Raw genomic sequence first — 26,557 nt, 5'->3', positions numbered from 1 at the left:
TCTCCCTTTCGTACATGCACATGTGCATCTGCGCTCTCTGCAAATACCTAAGAGTTGAGGTGGTGAAATGGTGAAATCTGATCATCTGAAACAAAGTCAAACCCACACATTTTCCTAAGGAAAGTATTGAAGTTTGAAGTAAAGACCTTGGTATTTGTGTAAGCGAGGGATGCGTTGAAGAGGCAGTGCAGACCAGCCAAAAGCCGGTGCCAGAGTTTGCATAATGAGTTCTGTGTAATTTTTAAATTGCTACTTGCTAAAATATGATCCCAAGGATCAAGTCTTCCCCATCTTACAAGATCAGCCGTGACTTGCCTTGTCTTATACTGTTACGTTTTCTAAAATATGAAGGGTTTTTTATATGACAGTAGTCTTAACTATAAGATCTATACAGTAGAAACATATTTTCAACACTTGAATTTATATTTTGGTCTGCCACTTCAGGCTCACTGTTGATATTTTGAATACCGCGTAGATTTTATTTTTGTGGTATCACATAGGAGGGTGGCTGAAGAAAGAATTGGCATTTAAATTTTAAAAGATTTTTTTCTTAAATGGTAGTTCTGAGATTAGTCTTGTTAGCCACCGTTGTGTTTCTTTCAAACCAGCCCAACAGGCAGTTAAATAACTGCTACGGACATAATCAACAATCAGATTATATTGAATGCCTGCAGACTCCACCAGAAAGGTCTAAGGGAAAACTATTACAGATGAAACAAAACATAGCATTTAAATCCTAGCATGAGAAGCAGCCAGACAAAGGGAACACAGATCGTGGTTTGATTACCCCTGTAGATGAACATTTAGAAAATTAATATTAGGACATTGGTAATTGAAAGCATTTAAAAGTGTTAATGCCCTCCTTTTATTTTCTTTGATTAAAAAGGTCGTTGACAGAACATAGCTGTGTGCATATGTGGTACCTCGAGCAAATACAGGAGTCATGGCTGTAATGTGCTCAGGTCTTTGTACAGCTCCTGCAGGTGTCAGAGCACTGAACTCTCAAGGGTGGTACACAGCTGCTTAAAATAGTGGCCAGAAGCACGGGCTTGTATTTAAAAGCTTATAAAAGTAGCTGCATGGTTGATGACTTAGTGGCATCCTCTAATGACTTTTTTTTTCAGGTGCAGCCTTTCTTGATTGTTTAAAGACAAACTGAAGGTTTGTTAATACACAAAGGTGAAAGACCATCAAAAGGTTGTAAGTCTTGTGTGTCTTTTTCTGTTGTTCAGGGACAACTTCTTAAATGAAGAAAGGTAAAGCTGTACCTTCCTCTCTGTCCTGGAAGCAAAGAACCCTATAGATTATAGACGTGTATAAGCTATTCCGTATGACCTAAGAGGAGAACCTGCACACGGCCTTCGTGCTTTTTGCATCTTGCTGTGGGCATTGCTCTGAGAAGTGTCTCTTCATTTTGGCTTACCAGTACGGTGCTAGAATGGCATGAAAGAAAACATAGTAAAGCGAAGAATTAGGGTCATCATTTCTTGCTTTAGGAATGATAATACTACACAATTTTCAGTTGCACCTCCTGGCAGTGTATTAGAAGATGAAATACAGGCTTAGGCAGTGCTTACTTGGGGAGGAGGGTTAAAAGATTTTACTTCCGCGAAGCCCAAAGTTTTTAGGATATTTAATAGGGATACGGTTGGTAAAAAGTCGAATCCATCATGTGGATGCTGATAAATGCAAGTACCGGTAAAAGCAAGGGGAAATCCACAGGTAATCTGAATGCTGCAGCAGGGTACAGTGGAATGAAGAAAATGGTGATCTTGACCTTTTCTTTGCCTGCAACAGCACTGAAAACCATGGCGTTGCTATTTGTTCTTGTCTTTATATGATCGACTAGTCACAGGTGGCCTTGGTTGGGCAATGAACTTCTCCATCTCCCTGTACCTGCAGCTTGGGGTCGTTCCTAATCTCTCACTGGAAGGAGTTAGATCTTGTTGAGCATGTGGATGATGGAGGTCACTGTGTACCCCCCTTTCCTCCTGGTAATTTTTTAATTTTGATGGAAAGACTTTTGTGAATTGAGGAACTGGGGAAACCTGGTTTCGTGGGTCTTGATGTTGATCTAAGCTCTAAGGAAAGACAAGCTCACTGCGTGGCCTTTCCTCAGCAAATCTGTTAATAGGGTCTCTCTCCTCTATTCAGCTGCCTATTTTCCACTGACTGGTAAGGTGAAAAATTCATAATATAGATGAGACCTGACTGAAATTGGCCTGAAGGTTCAAATATTCATGCAGGGAAGAACGGGCATGAGAAGGGAGGATGGGGGTTTCCGTTGCTTTGCACATTCCCACATACGCCCATGGAGTGTGTGGCTGTGTTACTCTTGTTTTCTTGGGAAACCAGACTAAAAATAATGGCAAATAGGAAATAAAAACAATTCCGTTACTACATAGTATGTTGTAAGGGAAAAACATTATCCACATCTCTGGATTATCGGAGTGTTTGAAGCTGCGATAACCCAGTTGTTAGCAACCATAATTTAGATATATTTTTTTACACAAATATGACTTATTTGAAGTATGTTGAATTAGGAAACTCATGAATAAATATTTTGACATAATCAGAATTATATGGCTAGAAATTGACCTACTTTGCATGACAGATGCTTGAGAATCCGCCAGCTAATAGCATGCTAACCTGGCATAGCAATGCCCTATCTTACCATACGCTAAGCTGCATACAGACATTAAATTACTAGATTGTTGGGTTTTTTTAATGGAGATTAGACACAGTCAATTTTGTTTGTAAATGAGTAAGTTATAGGCAAGTTATTGAGAAGGCATTGGGGTGCAGTCCAAAGGAGGACTCACGCATCGTTTGATAAATGTTTTCAGCATGGTCTTGCAAAATACTGTTAGAGGTAGAAAGAGCCAGAAAAGCTTGATGGTAGCAGCCACCAAATAACTAGAGTATTACATGAAGTAGACAGGTCTTACGCTCTTCAGAAGATAAGCACAACTGCAAGAGGAATAATAATGTTTTAAAAGTCTGGTAATATTGTAATGATATAAATAGAATCTATTTTTTTCCCCTGAGGCTGTTCTTTATGCTTGCATTGATTTCAGCAGCCTGATTTTATCTGTGTGTCCTTAAAGTTAATATGACAAGGATTTTGTACAGGTTAGGTCAGTAAAGAACTCTGACCCAAGAATAAAACAGTCTTCTCCTCCTTTTGAGTTCATATGGATTTTTTTTTGGCTATCATGTTCCTTTATTATTTTAAGAAACACGGGTGATGAAACAGTTTAGGTGCACTTTGCGCAGAGTAGTTTTCAAGCTTCATAAGTTTTTGTTGTTCAAGTCTAGCGTAAGAAATAGCAGTGCTTTTATTTGTGAAGTACCACTGGTTTTTATTTTTAATGGGAGAAAGGTAACTTTTATCTTGGCTCAGTGATAGTGAAGAAAACCTCCTCTCTTTTATTTAATTCATGCAATGAAAAATAATATAATATTCAATTTCATTAGCGTCTTTATTCGCTTCCCAGTTGTTCTCTCTGTTTTTAAAGAATTTCTGTGGATGAAGTCCGCGCTTTTTTCCCAAGGTCTTCAGAGGAGTATGATTTTGCTCTCTTGTAATGAACTCTTGTTACCACAACGATAGTAAAACCACATGTATCATTCTGGCAAATAATACGTTCTCTTCCAAGCCTTGAGCAGGGACAGACCGCGACACAGCTCCTACCCTGTATCTTGATTTACTCCAGCTGCTTAGAACTCCCTACAACTAGGTTAAACTGTCCCTTTAACACCCATACTTCTTCCAAAAAGGGTAAGATTCGGTCACCCTTGCAGTGCCCAGCTACCAGACACAGCCTGGGGGGCTGTAAGCAGAGACATCTTCAGGTACTGCTCAGTTGGGGATGGAGCTCCTCCTTTCAGGTAATGAAGGCATCATTTTGAAATTAGTCATGTTTGGAGGACACTGGTTTTAATTGAGCAACTCGGGTTCTTTGGAAACATCACCAAAGGGCAAGAGACGGAGGTGGTTATTTGGCTGGGTTAGTTATAGTCACCCTTTTCAAGAGCTTCTCTCTGGTTAGTGATTTCTTTCTGGTTGCACTGTATCTTCCTGACATTCCTTAGGTGAATAGCTCTGAAATACTGGACTGGTCTGCAGGTGGCTCAGCAAATTTTTTAAAATTTGTAAAGATTTTGGTAGCGCTAAGCACTTGGCTTTGGTCTTTTGTCCTGTTTCCCCTCACATACCAACAGGCTGTTTGTTTGGATTCAAACATTCTAGGTTAGCTTGGCGGACAGTTGGGTCCTTGTGCCCTTACAACTCAACCCATTTATCCAGTGTCTTGAAAAAGTGCCCCAGCTTTTCCCAGTTGAGTCATTGCCTTTCCTGTTTCTTGAAGTAGAGTTATCTGGTGGGTTTTGTTGGTTTTATTTTTATTGTGTTTTATTACTTTTCTAACAATATTCTTTTTCCTTCTTAGTTTCCTGAGTACCAGCCCAAACACTTTGGCTCCTTCATGCCTGATCAGTGTAGTTCCAGAAACAGAAGAGTTATCCTGATGTGCTGATCCTCCGTGGCACTACACACGAGACATGCACAAACCGCCGTTTCTTACCTCTGGAATTCGTTATGGCACAGGGGTGTTTCACTTCTTACTAACGCGTTGCTCAAGGGTGATTGCCGGCAGTAGTCTTTTCATTTCTGCCTCCTGCTGCCACTTTGACAATAGGAACGGCAGCAGGAGGCAAAAATGAAAGGACCAGATTGAAAGAAGCACTTTGCCACTGTTGTAATTTTGAAATTGATGGTGTTTTTTAGCCCAAAGTCTCAGGAAAAAAAGCTGCTTTCCTCTTTGCCTCCTATTGTTTTTCCAACAGGGAGATGTTGCAGAGGCAGTGGGAGGCCAAAATGAAAATAATTTTCTTCCTGAAACATTGGATAGCAAAATGTGAACAATTTCAGCAGGGAAATAGTGGTTTGTGTTTTTGTTGACTGCCATGTGGCGAATACTGGTATTTCTGTTTGCCCGTGGAAAATAAATAGCAGCTGCTTTTCTTATTGAATTAACGTGATCATAGGATAATTTCTACAAATCTATTTACTGCACATTTTTAACATGTCATTTTCATTCTTTTCCTTGTTCTGCGTGACAATAGGCTTTGTAAGGTGGATACATAATTCCCTTCTGAGGCCACGTGCTGCCTCTAATTCCATGGTCTTGCAGCCAGCTTTTTAAGCCAGAAACTTACGGGTCTGCACGTTCCAGAACTGCATTTCATACCAATATCTTCAGAACAACTAATAAATCCAGACATAATTGTCAGTGCCAATAATTCCATAGGAAGAAAGGTGTAGGGTGGTTCTGCAGCTGCACTGTCACATCAGCGACGCGGTTGCCGTCGCAGCGTGGTGCATGATGCAGCCTGTTGTGATCTACCGCATCAGTTTTGTAACTGTTTTAACTAGTACTGGCACGAGTCTTCAACAAAATGAAAGTTCTACATTGACAAAGAGGATGGCCTGAAGGAGAAGTGTTGCAGCCCTGATGTGGCCCTGGCACACGGCCATGATTTCATCCAGCGTGGTGCACAGTCCCGTTTCTGTGTGTGCACGCAGCACTGGTGCAGTAGGAGACCAGTTGACAAGAGGGGGTAAAGTGTAAATCAATGAATGGCTTTGTCCTCCCGCTTTAGCTGTTACGGGCTATTGCTCTTTTCTTTGGGGACTTTAGCGTCTGTAATTAGCTATCTTGAATGGAAAGATTTTTCTCGTATTGAAAATGTGAGAAATTTGGGAATGTTAATCAGCAGAGCAGAACCTTTTCTTAACTTGCTCTTTTTATAGTCCCAGAGAATTAACATTTATCTTAGGGCAGCACAAGAATTTGGCATTTGTATGAAGTGAACTGATTCTCCACCCTTTCTCTTTCTTGTTATGCATAACAAAAACTAAACTCTTTGATAGACTCATCAACAGAATATATTTGTAGGCTTTGAAGTGTAAATTGTGAATTTGTGTGTCTCAACGTGACTTTGGGGCGCCGTGTGTAAGCGCATGCATGTCTGTGTCCTGGATTAGTTAAAGTCTAATTAAAATTGTTCCCGAAAACTACATACTTAAAGCCAGATATAGGTAGACACATAAAAGCAGCTGGATTTTTTTTTCGTAAGTTCTGAGCAATTTTAGTTCTTGTAGGATTAAAGAGAGTCAGGGGAATTCAGCAACTCTGCAAATCTTGTTACATGTTCACATACCAAAATAATTATTTAGATACTCATCTTTAAATGATCAGTTTTCCTAGTGTTTTCTAGTTTTTCAGCTGCTTTAAGGTGCTTCTCAGTGCTACGGCAGAGCTTGGAAGGAAAGGCAATTCTAATTTACTTTCCTCTTCCCCAGCCGGTTCAGATTTGGTTGGGAAATGACACATTCTGGGGTAATTTAGCAGCGCCATTTGGACTGGCCTCTCCTTGCTGCTTTGGAAGTCCTTTATGGAGATTTTTGACAGTAGATGGTATCTACTTGACTGCCCCATTAGGGCTGTCTCGCTTGGGCATATTAGTACAGCTGTAGTGGGTCCCTTGGTTGTCCAAGTGTCTGGGCCTTTATCAAGTCCCGTCCAAATGCAATGCACATATTAACGCCAATTAAGGATCACTGTAAAATCAATTACCTTTTCTTAGTTGATTTTGTGTCAGAAGCAACTAATTTCATACTGACATCCAGGCAAGGGAGTAAGGAATGAACTACTTGATGACCCTGTTTTCCCAAGGGTTTTATTTACTTGACATTTTGATGTCTACTTGATTTAAACATTTACCCCAGCTTTGAAACATTGGGTGAACAAAGTTTGCTAAAACATCTTCTGGCTTTTAAAGAGGGGAATCCAGAGATACCTATCCTCTACCTTCCCCTCTAGTTGTCCAGAAAACATAATTTTTATTCTTAATCTCTAGCAGCAGAAAATGGACTGCCAAGTTTTCCTTGTTTCACTTTTGGTTGTTCCCTGGGGCTTGCTGAACAAGGCTGGTGCCCCAAAACGACATTTCATTGCAGTGTCTTATTTCAGTTTAAATCGGTGTAGAATTTGGGATTTTAGCTGCTTCTGCATCCAGCCTGTAAAAGGCACCTTACAAAATGGCTTTCAAAGATTTATGAAGACTTGCATGGTACAGAGGCAGAAAGGAAGTTTAATTACATTCAGCTTTTGGTCATTTCTGTGTCTGAGGATGTGCCCATATACTGTCATCTCAAAGACCATCTAAGAAAATAAAATTGATCAGTGAGCCTTCTGGCTAAAACTAAAATGAGTGCTTTGTCATCTGCCCATGGAGCGTATGTGCTCAATCACTGCCATCCCCCGCGTGCTTGCCCTAGACTCTCCATCACTGAGATTTGTCCAAAATTTTAATCAAACATTATTTTACACTGAGGCCTTCTCTGTAAATAATTGGATTCTTCTCTTGACATACTCACACATACTTCTTTGTACTATAAAGAAATAACTTAATCTAGTCCATGCAACCATTTTGCATTGGAGACAGTAAAATGTACATCTTCTTTTGTATTAGCTTGTATAGAGTATAAAGTGTTGAGATAAAAACTTGGCAAATGCAATTGCTGTCACCTTGTGAATGACATCTCTGCTCATAAAGCTCTGATGAAAGACAGCAGATAATATGGGAACATCTTATTTACTTACATATGAAACTTGGTTCTAAGAGTGGGGATGTGTAGGTGTCTTCGAGTACCGTAATTCACAGGCTAATAATGCCAGAAACCATAAAAGTCTCTCAGTTGGAGGTTACGGTGAATAGCAGTGCTGAACAATCGGGAAGTACTGCTGAGATGATAGTCTGAATGATGATTGAGTTTTCCTGGAGAGCCCTTATCTGTGTTTAAAATTGTAGGTAATGTTTTTAAATTTAACCGTAATAGAAGTTCATTGAGCCTTCAGAGTGGTTTCTTTTTCCCCTTTTTAAATGGTTTATCATGTTCTGTAGAAATATTCTCAGTCTTTGCGTTCAAGACAAATGTTTGCGTTGCTGTCAAAATGGGGCATTTTACCTTTTTCTGAGCAGAAGCACCAAAAGAACCGAAGCACCAAGAGAACCGAAGCACCAGTGGGACGTGAGGGAGGGTTTCCCTCTCATTCCTTCAGCTAGGAGGCTCACGTGCTTCCTGATGGCACTCTTGGGCAAGGGCAGCTCATAGGAAGAGGTAGGGTTCTTGGCAGGAGGAGGTTTAAAAGGTATTTTGCTGAGGTTTTATGTACTTGCACCTTGTGCTTCGTTAATACAGTAGACCTCAGCAGGGTTCACTTGTTGACCCTACAGCAAGTTATCTCTAGCTGGGTAAGCTAAATGCACTCCAGAGCACGTCTTCCAGACTTTTTAGGAGTTTCCCTATCAGTTGATGAAAGGAAAAGTTTTCATCCATTGCGTTCATGTTGCACTCATATACTGTAACCGAGAGTTTTGGGTAGGATCCTATATAGACAAGAGGTACTTACTCCCTTTAAAATTTTAACATGCTTTTTAAGGTTGTATTCCACCCTCCAAAAAATAGTTTGCATTTCATTGCATCAGTAGTTTTTTTTCCGTTGCTAGGAACTAGCCTTCATTGATGAAATAAAGTATGAAATTCAAAGTACAACTTCATTTAAAAGATAGCAGTGATTGATGTTGCAAGCAGATCTTGCTGCGAATGTACTCTGGTCACCTGAGATGAATTATAGATCTTGAAATTAAACCCTTAAGTAACTCTCTTGTTAAAAAAAAAATTTAAGATGGCTAATTGTAAGAAACTCATTTGAGAAATACTGTTAGAGAATGCTAGTGATAACACCAGAAGTTAAATTGTGTGCATATACTGCTCGATATGATGTGTTTTCTTTTCTAAAATGCTATGTTAAAAAAGAAAGAAGATTTTATTTTTCTGTGTCGGATCTTGGGGTGCAGCACAGTGGGTTTGGACAGTTGTACTCCCAAAGACAGTGACAAAAACACAATATTGCAACTCGAAGTTTTCTACCTCTAGCAAAAACATTCAAAAATTAGATTAACAGATTGCAGGAGGATCTGGGAATTTGTGGGGTTTTTTTATTTTTAAAATCCTAAATAAGCATTGTGCACTGAACTTTTTTATGCTTGTAAAGAAAGAATTGCATTCCCGAGGTGCTGTGATCTTGGAATCAAGATCCATCCCTTTGTGTGATGGATAGTTTCGAGCCCTCTGCATCAGACTTGCGGTTCTGTGAAGCCATTGAGAAAAATGTGCCAAGGAGAATAATTTGTTTGAGCTTTTCATGATTCCGTTCTGAATTGCTGTTTAGTTGCTGCTGTATTGAAAGGTACAGATAATTATGTATGAGTATTTTCTCTTTTACACCTGCTTATGTACTTTTTTTTTGCCTAGGGAAATCTGTAGTTGATTAAAATTACCATGAATTTTCTTTAGATAATTGATACCAAATGAAGCTGTGCACCATGGGTGTATGCATATGTGCAAATACATAAAATTATGGATGCATATATATGTGGACATAGGGGTGTATATATGCACAGCTAACGGGAAATATCTTTCACTTAGTAATTAATTCACTAGTCTTCAGTGTGTGCGGCGTCTTCGAGGTCATTCTGCACCGCAGTGTTTTGTATTTTCCACTGCGTTGGTGCTATAAAAATGCTAATTGTCCCCGTGAAGATGTAGGCTGTTTATAAGTGCGTATGTGATTATTTTTCAGCCCTGCAAGATATAAGGAGGTGTTATTTCAGGTTTATAATCTGAATGTGTGATGGATACAATTTTGACAGTTTATTAGTTAGAAAAGGAAAAAAAAAAAAAGACAGTGGTGTGTCGTTCTTCAGCGAATTGATTGCCAGGAGCATGTTATTGACTTTGGTGATAATATCATTATATATTTTACAGTCGTAAAATCAAGAAATTCAGATTAAGCCCTGAGGGCTTCACACATTTAAATAAAGGATATAGCCATTTCCAGGGCTATTGGTTTAGATTAGCGGGTGCTGTGAAGAATGCATAGTGTGTTATAAGAACATACAGTAAAAGCAATGGTGTGCTTATTGCAGTGATGCTTTGGTTTATTTTCTTTTTCTATTTATGAAATACGCTTACTTACAGATCCCCTGGGAGAATGAACAGCGTTTGCTCTAAATGTTAGCATATTAATACAACATTAGCTTGGTGCTCTGTTGGGCTAAGAGCTGAAATCAAGTGTAATCCTTGACTTGTGACAAGAGTGAGGATAAGTCTTGTTGAGACACTCAACCGGAACACACAGTGCCTGGGAAGAAAACCTTGCGTGAGCTTCAGTCTGCAAAGTTCAGAGCATTACTTGGAGCCAGATAACCTAATGCGAACACAGGTAGCGCTCCCTCTTGATGTCAAAATCAGGGTTGAATGGCAGCTGCTGGGCTGCTGTGGTGGTAACATCCCCCCGAGCGGCTCCAGTGACCACTGCTGATGGGTATGGCCCGGGGAGCACCCGCCTCCGGCACTCAACTTGGGCTGCTCGGACCTGGATCTTCCACAATAGCTTATGCTCCTCTTGGACTGTTTACCAGTCACGTCTTGGGATTGAATACCCTTGAAGTACTTGGGTTGAGTACTCGGGGTTTTGGGTTCAGGTCTGTCTCTAGCTTGCTTCGCAGAATCTGAGTTTAATTAAGGTACATGGCCTGGAATAAAAATGATGGACTGTGTTAAAAACCTTGTTTGTTACTTTTACAGTATATTTAGTGAGACGGATAAAATACCTTAACGTTGATCATGATGATAAGCCTCTCTCTACTTCAGACACAAGCTCAGAAGCACATTGCATCACCCAGCTCGGGGAGTTATTGTTCTCTTAAAAGATTGTGGAAGTCCAAGTGCAGTGTCACAACTTGGCAGCAAAGGTCATGTTTTCCCACTTACGCAGGAGCAGTGGCTCCAGCTGGAACACATATGGCTTGAAGGTGAACGGTGACATCTATAGAAGTAGATAAAACAATTACTCTTACATTTACATTTTAAGGGCCTCTGAGGGTTATAAATCTATATGCTGCAAACAAAACATTTCTTTGCCTGTGTCAACAGCAGCATATTTTTTAATTAAAAGTGATCATCTTTCTAAATTGAATTTGTGTGACGTTGTTGTTAGCGGGGGTTTAGCTTTTGCATTTTTTCTCAGTTTGGGGCATGAGAATCAAATAGTTTTTAGTTTTGTTGATACTCTGGTTCCATTTTGGATTGTGAAGGGCTTGCATCAAGTTTGCAAACAAATGCTTAGGATATTTCCTTGCTTATGAAAAGGTATTTATGAAAGCATTTTAGAGCAAACCATTGGAAAACAGTCATTGGTCTTGAAGTTAAAAAAATTTTAATACAAAAATTTAATTTCGGATCATTTTAGAATGACTTAGTGGTGCTAGTCATCTGATGAAGAACGCGGGGCAGATCCCTACCTGCGCAGGGTATGGTGGACAACTGAGGTGGGCATCAGCTGCTCACCTGGTGTGGCTTTGGCAGCTGTGGTCTTCTCTGCAGTCAAGAAAACCTAAAGTGAGATCTCAGGAAATATGTGTTGTGGAAAGAAGCGGTTGTCATTAAACACGTGCTTCTAATTTTGCTGTAGATTGTGGTCTAGTAATGATTTGAGACCTCAAGCTTCAGTTTTCTGTAAAATCTTCATAGTTGGTTTATGAATGTCCCCCTTCCTGCCCTTGAGATGTTATTTGTAGTTTGAGGAAGGCAAGCTGAGAGTGAAAGCCCCAAGATGCGGCTTCTCATTATTCAAATAAAAATGAGCTCCAGCAGTAAGTGCAGCCCTGCTTCCAGGATAATCCTCCTTCCCGCAGGCTGGGACCAAGCAAGTGCGGTGGCAGGGGGTGGCTGGAGAGCTGAGCATGACAAAGGCAGGAGCTGCGAAGAAGAAGAGATGGACTCTGCTTGTTACATGGAAAGAAAGAGGCAGCGCTTTCCTGGGTGGGTTTCTGGCACAGGCGCAGCTCTCTGGTTTAGTGGTATAACGTTAGCCCTCAGCCTCCTCCGAAGCTTAAGAAGAATTACAGCCTTGTAATTCAGGCATCTCTTATTTATGCAGTTTCAAATACAGAAAGAACCTTGTTCAAGAACTGTCATTAAAAAAACCCTCTTTTGTTTTAATGATGAGACGTTCATGAGAGTTTGGACTATCTGCCTTATAAGCGTCCAGTGTGCAAATGAAGTATCACCCTGCATAAATCCCACATCTCATGAGTGCTATAAAATCAACCATACTGACAGTCTTTGTCATATGGTAATTTTCCAAGCAGGTAGAAGGTTTTCCAGTGCTGATTGCAGCACCAAAATTTGGAAATACAGTATGAGCGTAGATTGGGGGAGAGCTGGATATATGCTGAGAAATGGTGACTGTTGCAGGTGGCTGATTTATAATACAGGGCAGTGTGTGTGTGCATTCTCTATGCTTTTTCATGGGACATATGCTGTAGGGTTTTACGGATGAATTTGCAGTCTCTAGTAATTTTCAGTTTCCACCGCAGTTTAAAATATCTACATCATTTTCAGGTTGATGATTTTTCCCAGTCATTTATCCCAAAAGCACTTTATCCTACTTAATCTGGGTCATAATTGACATGAGACTTGTGCGTAAGCAAACATAGCCATAAGTTGTGTTTGAATGGGCTATTAATGTCAGGGATTTAGTTACGTGCAGCAAAATAGATCAGAGGTTGGAATTAGTATAAATGTTCAAATAACTGATGAACGCAAGGTCGCTGTCGTGACTCGTACCCAGGAAACACTCTTGAACACTTACATGCTCACGCTGTTAGCTAACAGTTGCCTTCGGCTGTAACGAAGATGTAAGGTTGAAAATTGTTGGCAAGAAAGCTCTTGGAATGGGATTTTATTTACTGCAAATCAACAGGATATCTTTGCAAGTATAAAAGACTATATGGGAAAGTCCACTGTTATCGTTGTACTTTGTTGTTTCACCAGATGTTCTCCCCCCGCCCCACTCTGGATCTGAAAGTGGAAAATGGTTTTACATTGTTTTTAGCTGACGGTGCCACCATCTGCCTTGGCATTTCCCTGGGGAATGAGATTAGCACTACTTCGACTTTCTGATTTATCATTTGTCTCTCATTAGATTATATTTTTTTTTAAATAAAATATAATGTAAAAACATGATGTTTCAACCCTCTGTTTAATTCTTTTGAGGAAGCAGGAGTGAAAATGAATCAAGGGAGACAGTTGGGTGGCCACTGAACTATCACAGCAATGCTTAATCAGCTGCCTTATTTTTAAGGGGCTATAAATGAGGCATTAAAACATTGGTCTGAGCTGATATTTTTCATTGAAAGGAATAGTATTTGTGTGCTTAAACACACTCGAAGATCTCAAGATGCCTAAAATAGCTCCATTTTTTAACATACATTTAGTCCATCATTAGTTCACAGTGTGGGCTGTGCTGTACTCTCGAGGAAGGGGAACCAAATGAGTGTCTTCATTTGGAAGTACACTCGTTGGTCGTGTATGCTCTCTAGCTTTTCCTACGATGGTATTGTAAACATTTCAATGCCGTGGCTTTGAGCCTAGTTTATTCATCCACTTCATGGGTGTGTAACACTAGCAAAGATGACCCAAGTGTTGACTGCTGAAAAAGGTGTTTTTAATAGAAATACAAACCAAAACAGCTTTGTCCCCCAAAGCTTCTGTACTTCTTTCTGCTTATCAAAACCCAGCTGCACAGAAGCAGATTGTATTCTTTTTTTCTGTGCTTTAATCTGACTTTTCAAATAGGAATGAGCTCTGGAGAAAATTTGGGCCAAACTTCTCAAATATAGGTGTCTAATACTAGATTCTTACCTATGGTTCATTTATAGCAGGCTCTTTGTTCATTTTTTACAGTATCTAGAAGGATGGGGCAAAATCTGTGACTAGAGCTCCCGGGTGGTACTAGTATAAATTTTAGTAATGTCAGTCCATGTTTAGGCAAGTTTTCTGCTGCAATCTGTTGGGTCCAAGAAACTTCAAATTCTTTAAGATCTCACATTTTTGCTTGCTTCTTTGTGCCTTGGAAGTTGTTTGTTTGGTTACTTGTTTAGTTGCAATTATTTACAGTTCACTGCTGGTTTTTTGAGATCCTAGCAAGAAATTCCACAGACAGCTGCAAAATATATCTTTAATCAATTTTAGGAAGACTGATTCCTTAACTAACATATTTCTTCCAGCTAAGAATAAGCTCTTCTGCAGATACTTGGGGAAAAAGTCTTCGTGACAAAACTATCCCTTTCATGGGTTGCTGTAGTGTCATCGTTGTGTGGTTCAGACTAGTCTGAGCGTTGTAATTTATGTACGTTGGCCTTATCGGTACTGTGGTGTCTTATCCCCGATTGCTTTTTTATTAAGAAACACCTTGTGCCATTTTTTAAGCTTCTCAGGGTGAGTCTGTGAGAGCTGATGTTGCTGGTTATGTTTTTTCTGTCTATGTCTATAAGCAGAAAGAATAGAACAAGGAGACAGTATTTTCTGTGGAGGTTTTAGAGCAGCAATATTCTATAGGCAAATAACATCATTTGATTTTTCATCATTCAAGTGGTAATGGTGTAAATATTGCTGATACAGTTAGATAAGTCAGTATACGAGGAAATAGTAGCGTGTTTCTATTAGACTTTTGTCTGCCAAATGAAGAATTCTCAAGTGTATTGGGATTAAAACGACCCATACAGATCAGAAGTTTTCAGATCCATGAGGTCTGATTCAGGCTTATCTCTTATTTTTGTAAACCTCATTTGTGTGCAAATTTCGTGCAGAAGATTTTGTATGGCACCAATTCCACTGTGAATTCATTTGAGGTAGTAAGGCCAAAAGGTTTTATTGAACTAGTACTTTTCTTCTAATTTTATTGAAATGTTCGCGTGTCTGGGTGTCGAGGTAGCAGTTAGATCTAATTTGCCACTTAATTGCAAGTATTTGTTCGTTTAGTTTCCTTTGCACTCACGCAAATTTCCTTGCTTCCCTTATGTCTTTTCAGGTCAGGATCGCAGTGAAGCCACTTTAATAAAGAGGTTTAAAGGTGACGGTGTCCGATACAAAGCAAAACTGATTGGGATAGATGAGGTTTCTGCCGCACGAGGAGACAAGTTATGCCAAGACTCCATGATGAAACTCAAGGTGAAGTGAAATTTTTTATTATTATGGAGTCAAGGGGAGCAAATTTCAGCTTGAACTTTTACTCATTCTCCTTTCATGACACTGAGTCACATTCTGGTTAATTATGTATTGAAATCAGTCAATTTTACATGAACTCCTGGCTGGTATTGCTTATCCCAGTTTAATTTTAATACATTATCTCTGAGTTCAGTAGTTATTCATGATTGACACCACTGCAATTTGTCCACAAATTATAAACAACACATCTGCAAATTGAATAATTTTATTATGCAAAAGAGGAAGTAAACCACTATGAAGAAAAATGGTGTATTGGAACATTTTGTATGACAGTGCTAATCAACTACAGCCCTGCCTTTGACCGTTGTCTCCTGTTGGGACGGACAGGAAGGGGTGAGTGACATTGTGGGGTGCAGGTAGCCCGATATAGGGGGGAACTGGTGTCCTCACTGGGAGGATAATGTCTTGCACCTGTAATGGCAGGATTGATGGGTTACAGTATCAGGAGGTGGTACACTGAGAGGATAGAGCATGAGAAGATAAAGAGGAGTCCCCAGAGTTTTGGGGAAGAAACGGAGCAGTGACAAAAGCAGACTTTGAGTAGACTGCAAACTTAGAGAGTAGACAGGGTCTGAGAGCACGAGTGGTGTAGGAGGGTGGACTTTCTGCAGCATGCTAGACATCTCTCTCTGGCTCAATCTTCTCTTACAACCCTCAAAGAGCATAAGAGCTCTCTATAAGAGGCATCCTTTATGCGGCCCTGGGAAATGTGGAAGAGCTGGAGTGGTTGAGGGGGAAGGATAGATTTGCGTTTTTCTTGAGAGCGGTGTTGGTCTTGGCATCCCATCTGCATTGTAGGGTTACAGGCTAGGTCTAGGAGTAAACCCTCTGCAGTCTATTTCCCGTTTCTTTCCTTCCAGTCCTCTCCCCAGCACTCTACCAAGAGAGCTGATGGATTTCCCATTACTAATTTTTTCAGGAGGCGAAATCACTAAATAGTATCTTTAACACTACCAACTAGCAGGGTTCCAGTCCTGAGGAACCGGGAGGAATAGGTGGTTATTCATGAATAAACTGCAAAGGGAGACATCCATCTTATGGTTCAACAATCTAAAAGATCTGGTAGATAATTTGCAAATCAATTACGAACATTTTATGACAAGCAAAAACTATTCTAAAAGGTGCACTGTTGATTTATCACATCTGCCACAATATTCCTCTCTGTTTTAATTGTATACTGGATATTCCTCATCATTTTATAGTTCCTAGAAGCAATTTGGGAGAGTTGTTACTGTTCTGCTGCACAAGCCTTTTTGCCTCTCTCCTCCATGGGTTGCCATTTCCACATCTCCCAGATGCCTGTTTGCGTAGTGGCGAGGTTGATCTAAGCAGTGTTGGGAGAGGACTAAAACTATTAAGGGACGGGAGCATTAGAAATTCATGTTTGTATGTCAGGCAGCATAGCGTGAAGTTACGGGCTCTGGAAACCTACTGTCTAGCAACATGAGTTTTAAAGCCAGGCATAAAGTTTTGGGGTGACTTTTGACAAACGACTCCATTTTTTTCTCTTTAATTTTCATGTCTGTGTAATGAGAACAACGACCTCACGAAGGTCTTAAAACATAAGTTAGTTGTTGAAACATGTTGAAATTGCAGAGCACCAGATAAAGGCTAAATATTTTTATTTATTTACTAGTGCAATTGATTACATTTGATCTTAGTACAGTGCTATTCGTCAGGGCAGGCTCCTGAGAAGGTGGAAGTAGAAGTTACTGTTAGCTGTGGGAGAATAATACATGAAATGCATATCAGCAAGTTCACTTGAGAGGTAAAAGCCTGAGATTATGAAAAAAACTAACCCTCAATACCAGTTTTTTACAGCAGAGGTGTAGTTTGATTTTGCTTATTCCAGGTAAGTGTGCCCATGAAGGAAGCTAAAGTTGTTGGCATTTTTTTCCTCCGCTGCTTGGTTTGTTTTTTTCTTTAAAAAAAAGAGAACGAAACAGCTTACAGCTGGGAAAAGTGTGCTAGAAATGACCTCCAGCTTGCATGAAAACAAATTTCACGGAGGATTAGCTGGTGCAGGGGTTGGAAGTGGGAGCACATTTCAAATACAATCTGGGTAGCATAAAGAGATGTGGTACCTTGAAAAAAGGGAGGAAGCCAGAAGTAAGAGGGGGACTGTTCCTGGAAAGCCCTTGAGTTTTCCTAGAAAAGTGTTGAATTGTCCACAAGCAGATCTTTGTGCTCTGCTGTGGCACCTATAAGAGTAATGAAACCAGCCAAACTGTTCTTTGTTTCAATAGGGAATTGTTGCTGCGGCTCGTTCAAAAGGAGAACATAAACAAAAGATCTTCTTAACAGTCTCCTTTGGGGGAATCAAAATCTTCGATGAAAAGACAGGGGTAAGTAAAATAACCATGTGATGGAACAAAATTGTATCTTTTCATGGATGTTTCTTTAAAAGCATTTCCTGGCTGGGCAGTAATATCTCACCAGTGTAAGCACACATGAAGCATCTGACAAGCTTGATAAAGGGTTATCATATATCAGAGCAAGCCATTAGATGGCTGAGGTGTAAAGTGTAGCATGGGGACGTGGTTTATTGTAAAGCCTTGTCCTGGATACTTCTGCAGAAGCACTTACTTGAGTACACAGATGCTCCTTACTTGCATAAACACTCACAGCTCTGAGTCCAGAAAGTGGCGAGAAGGGATTTGTTTTTCTTCTGCCAGATAAAAAATTGTTTCTCGGAAATACCAGCCCACTGCAGGAGGCTTTAGCAGTCCATGGTACAGACTGGTGTCTGGGCCCATATGGGTTTTCTCATCCAGCCTGGGCCAGGCTGCACCAGTCCTCTGGATGCTCCTTAAGGCTCCTCGGCAGTACCACTGACTTTTGAGAGTCTGACGACAAAGGATTAGGATTAGAGGCTAGGATTGTCTTGGATTGGGCCCTTTGTGTCATGGGAAGCTGAAGGGAAGAAAACAAGCTGGAACAGGGAGCTGCGGACAACCCCAGGAGACTGAAGCTTGTTTTCTCCAAGCCTGAGAGAAAGAGAGAAAAGGAAGGGCACTGGGAGCTGGGGAGCTCCTGGGAGCAGCACACACTTACCTGGGGTTGCCCTGAAGATGTCCCAGGGGAATCCTAAAGAGTTTCTGTCAGGTCCATAATTTCAGGTCAGCACAGCTGTAGTCACCACAATGCAATATACTCCTATTAACAACAGTGACTGTCTTCTGTCAGATAGGCAGTAACCATAAGAAGCAGAGCTTTTGTGTCATCAGTGGTAGAAAAAGTATATATTGTATGGAATTGGAGGTAAAAGATACCGGAAAGTTTGAGGTTGCTGTTTGAGGCTGCCGAGCAGCAACTTCTCCAGTAGCATCTGGTCGAGGAATGTGCAGCAGACTTCCACGCCTTACGCAGTTTTTGCCGCAGCAATATCATGTTTGATTTTTTAAATTGCTCTGAAAGAAGAAATCTAAGCAAAACATTATACTACTTAGATATAAAACTACAACACACAAACTGTTTTAATCCTAATTAAGAAGATTTTTACAGCAGTTTCGGCTCTGCCTTGAATTTTAAAAAGCTCTTGATTTAATCTTTTGAAAGATTAACTGTTTAACATGATGCCAGAAATAAAACCCTACTGATGATAGATGAAATTATCTTTGCCAGTTAATTTATATTATTAGAAAATCAATGTCATTGAGCTCACTGATACATAATACAAGTAGTTAGTAATGAAAAGCTCATTTGGAATGTGTTGTGTACAGCACGTGTAAAGTATTCATACAAAAGCAGTGTTTAAGAGAACATTGATGAGGTTACAGCCTGCGTTCAGAAAATAGAAAATGTCAGGATTAGGGCTGCCAGTGCAGTCGTGGTTGGGTCCCCTAATAAACAGACATTAGGGCAGTATTTGACTGTGCGATGACATACCTTTTTTTGGCCAGCGAATACCAGCTTCATTCAGTGTACAGAACAGAGTGTAATACACTGAACAATATGGTAGTATTTTGTTTTCTTTTCCTCAGTGTGCAGCCTACTGCCTTGCCACGCACTCTGCAAATTGCACTGAGGCCACAGTTGCTTTCCTCAGACTAAGGTCTTGGGAAAGTAAAAGAAGAAGAGAGAGACTTATCCTGTTGCACTTGTCTCTGAATATTTCAGAAACATAGGATTTATTTTCATAAAATAAAGAGGGAAAAGGGGATGCGTTTAGAAACAAAGGTGTGGTTTAGCCACATTGCCTTTCCTGCAGCGTCCTGCACACTCTCCTATCCGCAACTAGTGAGGCGGGGACATGAGAACGAGTCTCCTTCATTTCATAACTTTGACACCCTATACTCTAAATCTGACATAACTATATCATCCTTATAGTAACCCTGTCACTCATCACGGAGGCTTAGACTGAAACCTTTAAATCCACCTTCCAGACATCTGCCCCTGAGCTGCCGGAGTGATGGACAGGAGTATTGAGTTGTCCTTCTTGAAACAGGACAGTGACAGAAGGATGTGGGGAGCTTTTGAGATCAGTTTTTATGTGGTTTTTTTGAAAGCAGGAGAGTCGTGCTTTCCACGCTAAGCTTTTGAAGCAGGGGTGCACGAACTCCTCTGCCAGTTCTTCGCAGCCACCATCCCTTTGGCTTTTTCCCCAGCTTGGGTCTCTTCGTGTCCCAGAGTTCCACGACTTTGACCCACTCTTCTCATAGTCTCCCTCATCCAGCCTGTCCCTGCTTCATCAACCTACAGTTGTCATCACATTCCCGTTCCTGCAGCTAGTCACATACAATCTCAATGTCTGAAATACACTGGGTAACATCGGCAACAGGTCACGGACAGACCCCGACAGTGTCCCCGGGCTCCCTGAGTCCGCAGGAGCACTACTGAGGCAAGGTGCTTTCCACAGCGCAAGGGACAGATATTTAGGGGTGGTGCACTGTGTCCCATCTATACGGCTTTGGCTCATCCTGGTGTAATGCTAAGAGATGTCATCTGTCGTAGCAGTAAATAATACTGTGTAGTCTCATGTTGATGTCTGTGTGCTAAAGTCACCCCCAAAGAAAGCTGCATTACTGCTTTAATGGGGAGCCTTCCATAAAGCAAAATAAGGGCGATGCAGTTAGGCAGCGCGGGGGACTGATAATCCCGTTCTCGATTTAGAAGCAATAGAGAGAATCCCCCGAGCTGGCAAAACTGGGGATGTACGGTTGCTCAGCCTGGCTTTTTTCATGGGACAGAAGGGAAAGGAGCAGCAAAAAGTTTGTTGTTTGCTCACACAGATCTTCTGGTATCAATGTTAAAAGTAAGAGTTTATAAAGTTTGGAGACTGACATTCACATTCGTGCAACAGGGAAAAAAACCATGCTCTTAATAGGGAACAGCCTGGATAATCTTGCGTTTGCTTTCTCCTCCTTTAGCTGCCTTCCCTGTCCCCCCCAATGCTTTCTCTTTAGTTGTATTTCCATAATTTCAGGATTCCCAAACAGATATTTTGGGGCACAGTGCTCATTTATTGTTTATTTGGCAAGGTTATTTACCTCTCTAGAGCGTCCTTTCTTACTTTTTATCATTGGCTACTGCTATCATGTCTGCCACAATGGCAGTCCGATGTGATAGAAAAGAGAAAAAATATTCTGAAAAAAGGTAGGCTTCTGTATGTTTAGTATCTTGTAGGCTACTATTGGATTTTAATTTATCACAATAAAAAATCAATTTGCAGCTCAAAACTAGCAAATTTTTTAAAATTGGCAGTGTCATAGCTGACTTCATACAGGTGATTTAGGGGAATTGCTCCATAATTCATTACAGATGAAGGGCTGTAGTTGGGTTACTACTGAAAATAATAAGCAAGGTATTTTCCCCAGTACTTTATAGCTTGCTTTAGTATGTTCCAGACCTCATATTAATCAAAAAATACTGATTTTAGTAATGCTATTATTCCAGCCATCAGGGATTCTGCCCTTTGAGTAAATTTATCCATGAAGGAGATTAGGTTGAAGGTGGAGTATCATTTCGGAAGAATTTATGTCATCAAGAAAAATGCAAGAAGGATTTGCTGTGAGTTTGCACTGTAGATACGATAGAATTCAGTTCATCTACAGCACTGCAATACAAATAATAACACGCCTCCCTTCTATTTCATCATTCTATTCCATGGATTAATCTAAATAGGTGCCTTCATACCACTTTCCAAATACTTGTCAATGTATTTAGAACATGATAGGAAGGGCTCTGCTTAGCAGAGTTCACCCTGCAAGCCTGTAGTTTGCATATACTGTTATATAGAGTCACTTATCTGCTGGAGGAGCCTGCTCACATAGGCAGAACAACACAAATCGTTCCGCTGTTAACGTCCCAACGTTAGCTGTGTATTCTGAAGTTGCATTTAGTTTGACTAACAGGATGTTCTCCTGTTGTATGCCAAAAATTGTCATTATACATAGGTTTTGACCCTATTTTTTCTTATAAATAGACCTTTTTTGTCTGCTGTCATATGTTGGTCATCCATCCCACTTGCCTTCTCCAGAATATGTTTGCCAAATATATACCTCCGCTGAAGGAAATATATGTATATTTTTTGACATAAAAAATCTACCACAATTATTACTAAAACCAGACTTTTTCTACCGAATGCCACTTCAGAGATTTCATGGCTGCATATTATATGAAAATAATTTTTGATCATTTGTTCTGTCATATTCCCCCTGCACCCTGCTGACATCTCAAGACATCATCCTTCAAACACAGTATGGCACAAGCTGAAATGTATTCTTCATTAGCGGACTTTCATGAGAGTTCTTTTATATTTTCAAAAGCATGGTCTGTAGAAGGCAAAAATGCAAATAGTTGCATTGTGCTATTTAAAACTCTCCTTTTCAGGGTGGAACTTAGTGGTTAATGTGTTCCTTAGAAAGCAACAAAACCCATAACTCTCAATATAGCAGGATATGCAAAATTTTTAAAGGACCATCGTTGTTCATTAGCTATTTATGAGTATTATTTTCTTAATCACACACATCAGGCTATCTCCCAGTGATAGCTTAGTAATGCTTCATTAGATGTGCATGACTAATACGGTCTCCATAAAGAGGCTGTAATTGTCTCATTGTTTATTTATGTAACAATAAATCTTTGTTTACTGTAGGTTACTTTCCAAAAATTTATTTAAAAATAATAATTAAATTCCGTAAAATACTTGGGAAACCATTTTCTTCTACATTCGTGTAATGAGGTATACTTTTAAACTTGATGCGCTTTCTAATTGCAAAATCCTGATGACTTTAATGGAAAATCCAGACACTGTGAAAGAGAAATGTGATGAAAGCAAAAAATTACTATTTGGCTTTAAGTAAAGAATGGTTTCTGTTAAAGTAAAATTTTGTATCAGCTCATGGATATGCAAATTGCTGGAATATACTGCAATATATATCTTTATGAGCTATTGTTATAGATGAAATACTTATCTAGAGTCTACAATTGTCCGAAAAGCATGATAGACCTATATCAGTATCTTGTTTCTTTGTGAGAAATACCCTAAACAGATGGATTGTATCCCAGTTTATGAAGATAATAGCTATTTCACCCATTTTTCTTACTTTGTCCTATGCAGCACTCTAAAAGTGAGTTTCATTTGCATTTTATCTTTTACACACTTTGGAGGGATTGGCTAGTCTTTCAGAGATGTTGACCCATATCTTTATCAAAATACAGGGCTTGGCACAGCCTGTGGGTTTGTATAATTTCTAGGAATACTGTAAATGTCTGATTGGGTTACACTATCGCAGAGAAGTATTGCAGTGTGTTACTCATGTTTTATGAATTTAATCTGTAACCATTTTCTTCGGGCTGTCAGTATGAAATCCAGGAAGGAAAACTGTACATATAAATATATATATATAAAAAAACCATATATATATAATCTTGACTGTCTATTCTCATTCTTGTTATCCATCCCTTACTCTAACCTTTATTATCTTTGAGAAGGATTATGTGACTCTCATGCAGAGCAGGCTTTACCTACCTGAGAAGGTGTTCCTCAGTGAATAATACCTCCTTGTTCCGTGGAAGGAGGACCAGAGCTTACCTGTAGTGTTTTGTATAAAAAAATTAATTTGCCTCTTCATGCTGGCTACAGAACTCGTGATTGTGCTTCTCCTTTAACTCTTAATGATGTCCAAATAAATAACACCTGTAGTGGGTGGTTATAATCCCACTGGCCTCAGATTGTTCTCTTCTGGTGAGATAATGTTATGGCTGTGATATGATCCAGCCACTGTTTTAGATGTCTACATCTTGCCCATCTTCCTGACCTTTTAAGCTCTCTTGACCTTATAATGCACACATTTTTTCCAAGTTGTTGCTAAGGCTTCTATAAAGCGTTTTCCAGGTTGTTCTGAGACTTTATCAGGTTTGTGCTGATAACCTCTGGTTTTGCTGCTCTTCTCCATTTTATGTGAATGATAGTGTTAATTATGCTGATAGATTGCTAACAGGACAGCTAAACTTGGCTGAAAGAAAATTTTAGCAAGATGAGAATTCTCACTGTTGGCAGAAGATGCCTCATTTAAAATGTACCAAAGGTACTTCTTCACTTCACTGGAAATCTGTTGGTTCTGGCATCTTTGACCAGAAATCGAGGTACTATTATGGATCTGTAGTTATTCCTTGAAGCACATGTGCTGGAGCAGATGAAATGTCAAACTGTCAAGTCTCTATCGCTGAGCATCTCTGAATATTTAAAAATAGAAATAAAAGAAAAAATTAATTCTATCTGCTCTCTACTCGCTCTGCAGTGAGCAGGCGAGGTGGTGTGATTAGTTCATTGAATTTTTGTGTTTGCCAGAGCATGGTATCGGCCAGGAGATTGTTAATGGTCCCTGCCTGGGGCTCCTTCCAGCTCCAGGCCAGAAGCTCCCAGAGGTGGGGTTTGTCCTCTTCATTTCTTGGAAGCTGGTCTTCCCAAAGTTCCTCTTCATGGCTGATCTCAGGTAGAGCACTTTGTTAGCATCATTAATTTATCAGCTGATTTTGAATAAAGTCCTTCTTCCTGGCCTTCCTGACTCTCGTCTCTGGATCTTACCCCTCTGTTTCTAATTTCTCTTTCTCTCTCCCACAGTTTTCATCTGGGATTTCCTGGGTGCTCTCTGTCCTTGATCTCTTTTTCTTTTCCTGCTATGCTTTTTATCAGAGTTACTTCATTTGCAAATAAAAATTTGGTTATTGTGTCAAACCAGATGATGCCAGCCCTGTCTCATTCTGTTCAAATCTTGACCTATCTCTCCAGCCCTCCCCTTACCTGTTTAGCTAACAGTTCAAGCTTGACGTGGCTAAACTAGGCCTTTTAATCCTGACTCCCAAAGGTCTTTCTCTGACCTCCTTTTCGGAGAGCTGAGGAAAATTATCTATTATTCAGCGCTGTAAACTCAGCAGCCTTTTTTGACTCAACCTTGGTTTTGTCTGTCATGTCCAGGGTAACTCCTGATCTTGCAGATTCTTCTTAACTGCTCTGAAATACAGCATTTATTGTCATGCTTACAGTTAAAACACAGTCCTGCCTCTCTTCGTCTTTGTGTCTCAATTGTTATCCTTTTCTTTGTCCTTGACAAATGTGACTTTTATTTTTGAAATCCATCATGACTGCCAAGATTGCTGTCTCAGCTTATTCTTTTGATCATGTCACGCTTCTCTTTGCATTCCTACGCTGAATCTGCCTTTTCTGTTTTTTCAACCTATAGCCTAACTGGTTTTTGCCCCAGGATCTTCATGGCTGTCTCTACTCTTCATCCACTATCAAGGAGTCATTCCACAGTACCAACTTTCATCATTCATTTATTCAGTTTTCAAATAAATGACTGCGAGCCTCTTCTCATCCTGACCGTCATACTTTGGAGGAATTCTGTGCACATATTCACACAGTACTCCCTTTTTTTTTTTTTCCCCCCTCAAATCCTTCCTTAAAACACTCCTGTACTAGAAACTTGTTAAATTCAATGGTGCTGAGACTGCTGGTGCCCTGTGAGCACAGCCTGTCACCCTCCGGTCATTTGCCTGGGACGAGGACAGCCCATCTAGTGGCTTGTAGATCCAGCCCATGAGATTGTTCTTCTGGCCGTCTGCCATTTCTGGTGTGGCCTTGCAGAGGTGTGGCTGGGGGAATGGTTGCACAGGTCAAATCAACCATGCCTTCTACCGTGTCAGCCTGGTATTTCAAGGGTGAGACGCTTGCAGCGCACTCGCCCGGCAGAGGAGAGATGGAGGACATCTGCCAGGGCAGTGAGTGAAGGACTTCTTCGTGCCCAAGGGTTTATGAGGAGGAGCTATGGCGGTCATGCGTCTCAAAGATGTTCCAAGGGGCATCTGGCCCTTAGCTTTCAATGGTTGGAATTAAAGTATAAACTCCCTAGGATTACTTTTTAATTCATTTTCAATCAGAATTATCTGTTTATAGCAACTTTTTGTAAGAAATGCTGGGTATTGAACCATGCTGAGGACTTCTAAGGACTGCAGTGATAAAAACATTACGTAGTAACACTAAAGAGCATACGGAAAAATAGCAAAGTCAAATTTTGCATGTGCATTTGAAAACGGTGGCACCTATGGCTTGTCTTACACGTTCCAGGAATTGTCCACAGTTTCTGCCTGCGAAAGATCCTCTGGCCAACTGGGACTCTTGCCCTGTAGCTTGGCAGTTTCCCATCTTTCTACTTGTAAATATGAATAGTAAGACATGGCATTTACTGTTCTACATGCAGTAAATGTATCTAATTAGAATATAGCAGAGTAGGGGAATTAAAAACCCTGCGTATTACTCTTACAAGGTATTTATAGTCTTCTGATACTTCAAAAGGGAAACAATAACACATTTCATAAATAACATTTGACAGTTAGCAAAATGTAAATGTCAGAAGAACCTACTGCCATAATTACATCCCTTATTGACTGTTGTAATTCATTTCTTACTGGCCTTCCAAACTGCGCCCTAGACAGTTTGGATGGTTCAGAGTGCTCCACTGGGATTTTTAATAGCCACGAGCTCATAGAGATACATTTCATAGATGCCCAGTTTGCTGTATGAAGATTGTAAAAGCCTTAAGTATTACGACAGTTTTGTCACTGTGAAAAAAAGATCCCAAAAGGCAAAACTCCGGTGTGATTTTGCGCATCGTGAAGTCTGAGTGTTTTGGGATCAGGAGCTTTGGTTTGAACCTTACGTCTTTCCTCCTAACGCTTGGCATACAGAGGAAGGCTGAAATTTCTGTCCTTCCTCTCATCTGGAAATGCTCTGGTCTACTGCTGAGTTCAACCTTCTTGTGGTGAGTAGCGGCAGGAACTGCCTTGTAATATTTCTGACGCTAATTGGCATGAAGATAAAATAAAGCTATTCTGGACGTTTTATCCAAA

General features: G+C 40.2%; 1 protein-coding gene across 4 annotated transcripts in view; it reads left to right on the top strand.

The window, feature by feature from the left end:
- DAB1 (DAB adaptor protein 1) overlaps positions 1 to 26,557 on the top strand; it is a 121,133-nt gene that overhangs the window by 41,706 nt on the left and 52,870 nt on the right. For all 4 annotated transcript variants that reach the window (XM_059822182.1, XM_059822185.1, XM_059822184.1 and 1 more), the window contains exons 2-3: positions 15,009 to 15,148; positions 17,452 to 17,550. In XM_059822182.1, coding sequence (XP_059678165.1) covers positions 15,009 to 15,148; positions 17,452 to 17,550 — 239 coding nt within the window. The remainder of the gene's footprint in view (positions 1 to 15,008; positions 15,149 to 17,451; positions 17,551 to 26,557) is intronic.

Source organism: Gavia stellata, chromosome 10 (genome assembly GCF_030936135.1).
Source record: "Gavia stellata isolate bGavSte3 chromosome 10, bGavSte3.hap2, whole genome shotgun sequence".
In the NCBI taxonomy this organism is placed as follows: domain Eukaryota; kingdom Metazoa; phylum Chordata; class Aves; order Gaviiformes; family Gaviidae; genus Gavia; species Gavia stellata.
Note: the sequence above shows the minus strand (reverse complement) of the source record. Positions and strands in the feature narration are given on the sequence as shown.